A 6943-nucleotide genomic window follows, 5' to 3' on the forward strand; every position below is an offset into this window, starting at 1 on the left:
CCTTTCTTTTGGGGTGTGCTGGGAGGGACAGTGGTCCTCTGAGGTGCAGAACCGTTGTTGGGAGAAGGTTGGGGTTTTATCATGGGAGGTCGTGGGGATTCCATTCTCTTCGTCTGGCAGTTCAAACACAGCCACTCCTTCAACTGAAGGAAAACAACAGTGTTAAGATGGTCAAATAACATGATACTACATGGTTCAATATCATCTATTAACCTGATTTCATGTTCAACATAATCAGTAAACAAAAAGCAGTGTTCCTTAATGCTGATAAACACCTTCATGAAAACATTCACTATGTTCTGTGCCTATCATTATGAGTTAGTTTTAAGTCTTTGTAGAGGAGCCCAAGCTGATTTTAAATTCTAGTTGCCACTAAACATCAGTAACAAGACATTGCTAGTGTGTTGTGTTGAAGCTAAGATGGTTTAAATTCATGTCAGTGTCCTCAAGGAAATTCAAGTATGAAATGAACTATTAGAGAAGACAGCGTTCACCCATTGTGTAAAATATATTCGTAATTATTTCATGTTTGCTAAATACACCTTTTTGGGTAATTAAGCAATTATTGATTGATATTATTATACTGTAGCCATTAGCCAATAGTATTCAGAGTAAATACTCTATGTTGTTTACACAAGAGGCTATACCTTAGCGTAATTCTTTGACTGTCACTTAGGAGGGAGCTGATCATCAGCCTAAAAATGTATTGAACCTTTATTTAACCAGGTAAGGTAGTTGAGAACAAGTTCTCATTTACAACTGCGACCTGGCCAAGATAAAGCAAAGCAGTGCGACAAAAACAGCAACACAGAATTACACATGGGATAAACAAATGTACAGTCAATAATACAATAGAAAAATCTATAAACATTGTGTGCAAATGTAGTACAAATAGGGAGGAAAAGCAATAGGCCATAGTGGCGAAATAATTACAATTTAGCATTAACACTGCAGTGATAGATGTGCAGATGATGATGTTGAAGTAGAAATACTGTGGTGCAAAAGAGCAAAAATAAACAAGAAAATGGGGATGAGGTAGTTGGGTGGGCTATTTACAGATGGGCTGTGTACAGGTGCAGTGATCAGTAAGCTGCTCTGACAGCTGATCCTTAAAGTTAGTGAGGGAGATATAAGTCTCCAGCTTCAGAGATTTTTGCAATTCGTTCCAGTCATTGGCAGCAGAGACCTGGCAGGAAAGGCCAAAGGAGGAGTTGGCTTTGGGGATGACCAGTGAATATACCTGCTGGAGCACGTGCTATGAGTACTGCTATGGTGACCAGTGAGCTGAGATTAGGCGGGGCTTTAACTAGCAAAGACTTATAGATGACCTGGAGCCAGTGGGTTCGGTGACGAATATGAAGCGAGGGCCAGCCATCGATAGCATACAGGTCGCAGTGGTGGATAGTATATGGGGCTTTGGTGACAAAACGGATGGCACTGTGATAGACTGCATCCAATTTGCTGAGTAGAGTGTTCGAGGCTATTTTGTAAATGACATCGCCGAAGTCAAGGATCAGTAGGATAGTCAGTTTTACTACGGTATGTTTAGCAGCATGAGTGAAGGAGGCTTTGTTGTGAAATAGGAAGCCGATTATAGATTTAAATTTGGATTGGAGATGCTTAATGTGAGTCTGGAAGGAGAGTTTACAGTCTAACCAAACACCTAGGTATTTGTAGTTGTCCACATATTCTAAGTCAGAACCGTCCAGAGTAGTGATGCTAGTCGGATGCAGGCAGCAATCGGTTGAAGAGCATGCATTTAGTTTACCTTGAATTTAAGAACAGTTGGAGGCCACTGAAAGAGTGTTGTATGGCATTGAAGCTCGTCTGGAGGTATGTTAACACAAAGTCCAAAGAAGGGCCAGAAGTATACAGAATGGTGTCGTCTGCGTGGAGGTGGATCAGAGAATCACCAGCAGCAAGAGCAACATCATTGATATATACAGAGAAAAGAGTTGGCCCGAGATTTGAACCCTGAGGCACCTCCATAGAGACTGCCAGAGGTCCGGACAACAGGCCCTCCAATTTGACACACTGAACTGTATCTGATATGTAGTTGGTGAACCAGGCGAGGCAGTCATTTGAGACACCAAGGCTGTTGAGTCTGCCGATAAGAATGGGGTGATTGACAGAGTCGAAAGCCTTGGCCAGGTCGATGAAGACGGTTGCACAGTTCTGTCTTTTATCAATGGCGGATATGATGTCGTTTAGGACCTTGAGCATGGCTGAGGTGCACCCATAATAAGCTCGGAAACCAGATTGCATAGCGGAGAAGGTACGGTGGGATTCGAAAAGGTCAGTGATCTGTTTGTTAACTTGGCTTTCAAAGACTTTAGAAAGGCAGGGCAGGATGGATATAGGTCTGGAACAGTTTGGGTCTAGAGTGTCTCCCTTTGAAGAGGAGGATGACCGCGGCAGCTTTCCAATCTTTAGGGATCTCAGACAATATGAAAGAGAGGTTGAACAGGCTAGTAATAGGAGTTGCAACAATTGCAGTGGATCATTTTAGAAAGAGAGGTTCCAGATTGTCTAGCCCATCTGATTTGTAGGGGTCCAGATTTCAGAACATCAGCTAACGCGACTTGGGTGAAGGAGAAGTGAGGGGGTGAAGTCTGGAGTGAACCAAGGGCTATATTCTGTTCTTAGTTCTACATTTTTTTAATGGGACATGCTTATTTAAGATGGTGAGGAAAGCCCTTTAAAGAATAACCAGGCATCCTCTACTGACGGGATGAGGTCAAAATCGTTCCAGGTCGATAATGTGTCCTACATAGCTGACTGCCTGCACTCACAATTCCAATGGCCCCTACTGTAAATAGTAACAATAATAATAATTTATTTCACATGCAAAAGGTTTTCAGACCCCTTGATTTTATTCACATTTTATTACCTTACAGATGTATTCTAAAATGGATAGAATTGTTTTTTTCCCTCATCAATCTAAATACAATACCCCATAATAACAAACCAAAAAAAGGTTTGTAAATTTTTTTGCAAATGTATAAAACATTTAAAACTGAAAAATCACATTTATAGAAGTATTCAGACCCTTTCCTCGGTACTTTGTTAAAGCACCATTGGCAGTGATTAAAGCCTTGAGTCTTCTATGATATGACGCTACAAGCTTGACACACCTGTATTTGGGGAGTTTCTCCCAATATTCTCATGCTCCTTCAACTTGGATGGGGAGCATCCCTGCAAAGCAATTTTTTGGTCTCTCCAGAGATGTTAGATCGGGTTCAAGTCCTGGCTTTGGCTGAGCCACTCAAGGATATTCAGAGACTTGTACCGAAGCCACTTTTGCGTTGTTTTGGCTGTGTGCTTAGGGTCGTTGTCCTGTTGGAAATTGAACTTACGCACCACTCTGAGGTCCTGAGTGCTCTGGAGCAGGTTTTCATCAAGAATCTCTCTGTACTTTTCTTCGTTCATCTTTCCCTCGATCCTGACTAGTCTCCAAGTCCCTGTAGCTGAAAAACATCCCCACAGCATAATGCTGCCACCACCATGCTTCACCTTAGGGATGGTGCCAGGTTTACTCAGACGCGACCACATGGCATTCAGGCCAAGATTTCAATCTTGATTTCATAACACCAGAGAATCTTGTTTCTCATCTCCCACATAAAGGAACTCTGGAGCTTCTCAGAGTGACCATCGGGTTGATTCTTGGTCTCCTCTGACCAGGCTCTTCTCCCCGATTGCTCAGTGGCTGGGCGGCCCAGCTCTAGGAAATATTGGTGCTTCCAAACTTCTTCATTTAAGAATGATGGAGGCCACTTTGTTCTTTGTGTCCTTCAATGCTGCAGACATTTTGGTACCCTTCCCCAGATCTGTGCCTCAACACAACCCTGTCTCTGAGCTCTCGGCAATTCCTTCAACCTGTGGCTTGGTATTTGCTCTGACATGCACTGTCAACTGTGAGACCTTATATGAGCCAGGGGTGTGAGCTTTCCCATCATGTCCCATCAATTGAATGCACCACAGATGGACTACAATCAAGTTGTAGAAACATCTCAGGATGATCAATGGAGACAGGATGCACCTGAGCTCAATTCGAGTCTCATAGCAAAGGGGCTGTATACTTATGTAAATAAGGTATTTCTGTTTTCTATTTTTTATAAATTTGCAAACATTTATAAAAATCTGTTTTCACATTGTCATTATGGGGTATTGTGTGTAGATTGATGAGGATTATTTTTATTTAATCCATTTTGAATACTTTCCAAACGCACTGTATATACTGCTTTTCTAGACATCCAAAGCGCTTTTACATAGCAAGGGGCTCACCTCATCCACCACCAATGTGTATACGCACTTGGGTGATGCACGGAACCAATATACGGCAGAACCCTCACCACACATGCTATCAGGTGGAGAGGTGAGGAGTGATATATGCCAATTAGGAATGAAATTTGATGGGTGGCCGAGTTAACATCCCTACTCTTACAATAAGTGCCATCAGATTATTTTGTGACCACAGTGAGTCAGGATACCTGTTTAACGTCCCATCTGAAAGACAGCACCCCTACTCAGGGCAATGTTCCCATCACTGCCAAGGGCATGGGATCTCCTAAGACCAGAGGGAAGCGTGCCACCCCCCACTGGCGCTCCAACCCCACCTCCAGCTGCATCTGGTCTCCTGGTCCAGGGACTGACCAGGGACTGACCATGCTGAGCTTTCAAAGGCAAGCCAGCAGTGGGATACTGTAAATGGTCAGAGGACCATCAGGTCTACATACATGAGCTTGGTGATTGTATCTGTTTATCTGCTCTCTGATAGTGATTACCGCCCTCCTGAGGGAAGCACGTAATGCAGGCTATCAGACCAAAGGCCACTTGTGGAAAAGTTGACCATACCTCCCACTGCCTCCCTGTAATGCACTTGAGGCCTCTGTGATGGCATGAGGCCTCTGTGATGGTACGGAGGCCTCTGTGATGGTAAGAGTCACAGGTCTGCATTCCACTCACAAACATAGCAAGCTCTCCATTCTGCAGATTTCTAGTGTAGACCACTATCATGAGTCTATACTGGCATCACGTGAGATCAAGTGGCCTTGGACTGTCCTTGCCAATCTACCCTACAAACAGTGTGCATTGAATTACAGAGTCAAGTGTCAAGTCCTTTTGTGCTGCAGATAACCTAGAAGACGGAGTGTCCATGTAGAGCACCACCCAACACGGTGTTCCCTGACAGTGTAGCGCAGTCTGGGGATAAAAAGGCTTTGTCTACAGCAGCTTTCGACCTATCACAAACCCGTGTCATTACCGCGCCAGCATGGATTTAGCTGTGAATATCTCACTAAAACCATTATGCTGAATGCATCTCTAGCAGAATCCATCACAAAGCATGCCAGCGAAGGTATAAGATTCAATCATAGCCAGGCATTGGGGAACCCAGCACAGTGGTCTGGAATTACACTTGAAGGTGTGTGCTTGCTTTAGTTATAAGCTTTGGGTCAGAATAGTGCCTCTGGAGAGATAATATATAATTGTGTGCATTCACCAGATTGATTATTGTGCTACAGCCTTGCATCCGTCTCTACACAGTGAAGCAAGACTAGCTTTACTCTGCTCCAATGAACATTGATGATGAGAGATTTGACAGAATGACTCATTAAGCAAGCCAGTTAAAACTCTCTTAGAGATAATCACATCCTCAAAATAGCTTGCTTTATAACCATCATGTACACCAGAGTGCATCTGAGTGGCAGTGATCATGTAGGCCTTACCCACGAATGACTGTGTAGAAATCAGAACTTAGTGTGACGTGGGGCCTGTTTACATGACCCTTTCTGAATCCCTGTCTCTGGCTCAACGCATGATCGATTGCAAAATTGCAAATGAATGAGTCGTCAGCATCAAATTGTAAGATTTAACAGCTTGTAGTAAAGTGGTGGCAGCTAATTAATATTACCTAGCATTATATTGCACTATATTGACGCGGTCAATTTTGAGGGATTGTGACAGTGAAATAGCATCTTCTAAAATATTATAGTGACACCACAGCACCAATGGGTCTACATAGGTTAATGGCAGCATTGCCAGGGCATAGGACTGTAGATGTGAAAATATTGTTATACTATTAATCAATAAATACAGCCACAGAGCAGTGAAAATGATACAGCCATCTTACCTCGGTAACATGTGGCATAGGGTTAAATCCACAGAGGTTGCAGACAGTGTTCTTGCATTCTGTGCAGGTGTTGTAGTTGGGAGGGTCCTTGGAGCCCTTGTTGAATTCCACCTTGCAGAGTGGACAGGTGGACTGGCCTGCTTTGGGAGCTGGTTGGGAGGATGCTGCTCCATTTGGCGGCTCTGATGGGAGTTTGTCCACTTTGGCCTGTACTGATGGGGGAAACGTGGCCTGCTGGGGTTGCTCTGCTTTATTCTCCTCTGCTCTCTGAGCAGCAGGTGGTTTGATCTCCTTTGCAGGGGGCATCTTGGGAGAGGCCTGGACCGGTGCAGACACCTTGGGGGAAGCTGGGGGTGTGAAGCGGGGCTCATCATGAACAGCTGAGGTGATCAAAGTGGATGCAGAGCTGAAGATAGAGGAGCCAAAGCCAAACATCTTCCCAGACACTGACTCTTCAGGCTTTGAGGGGGCAGGCTGAGATTTAGGACCACCAAAGTCGAAGAAGCCCCCTGACTCCTGCTTGGTGGGCTGGGCCTCTGGTGGCACAGCTTTGGCAGGAGAGGCTCCACTTCTTTGAGGCTTCCCAGGCTCCTGCTGTGTGGATGGGGAAGCATTACTCTGCTTAAGCCCAGATTGGCCTGGCTGCTCTGGTGGTTTCTGAAGCCCTGATGTTCTCCGGTTCTCCTGTATTGTCTTCTGAGCAGGAGCTGAGCTGGCAGGTTTCTGGGGGTCTGCTGCTTTAGCAACCTCTGTCTTGGGTGGCTGTGTTGCTGATGTAGCAGGTTTCCTCTGAGGGGAGTCTGGTGTTGGAGT

The 6943-nt window shown here is 44.6% G+C and overlaps 1 protein-coding gene across 1 annotated transcript; it reads right to left on the minus strand.

The window, feature by feature from the left end:
• Positions 1–19: 19 nt before the first annotated feature.
• On the minus strand, positions 20–6900 carry LOC124016993 (protein piccolo-like; the record flags this gene model as incomplete). The annotated part of the gene is made up of 2 exons (XM_046332325.1): positions 20–143; positions 6131–6900. Coding segments are annotated over 2 exons (894 nt in total), but the record flags the coding sequence as incomplete, so codon positions are not given.
• Between the last annotated feature and the right edge of the window lie 43 nt (positions 6901–6943).

This window comes from Oncorhynchus gorbuscha, unplaced genomic scaffold (assembly GCF_021184085.1).
Source record: "Oncorhynchus gorbuscha isolate QuinsamMale2020 ecotype Even-year unplaced genomic scaffold, OgorEven_v1.0 Un_scaffold_14048, whole genome shotgun sequence".
Taxonomy (NCBI): domain Eukaryota; kingdom Metazoa; phylum Chordata; class Actinopteri; order Salmoniformes; family Salmonidae; genus Oncorhynchus; species Oncorhynchus gorbuscha.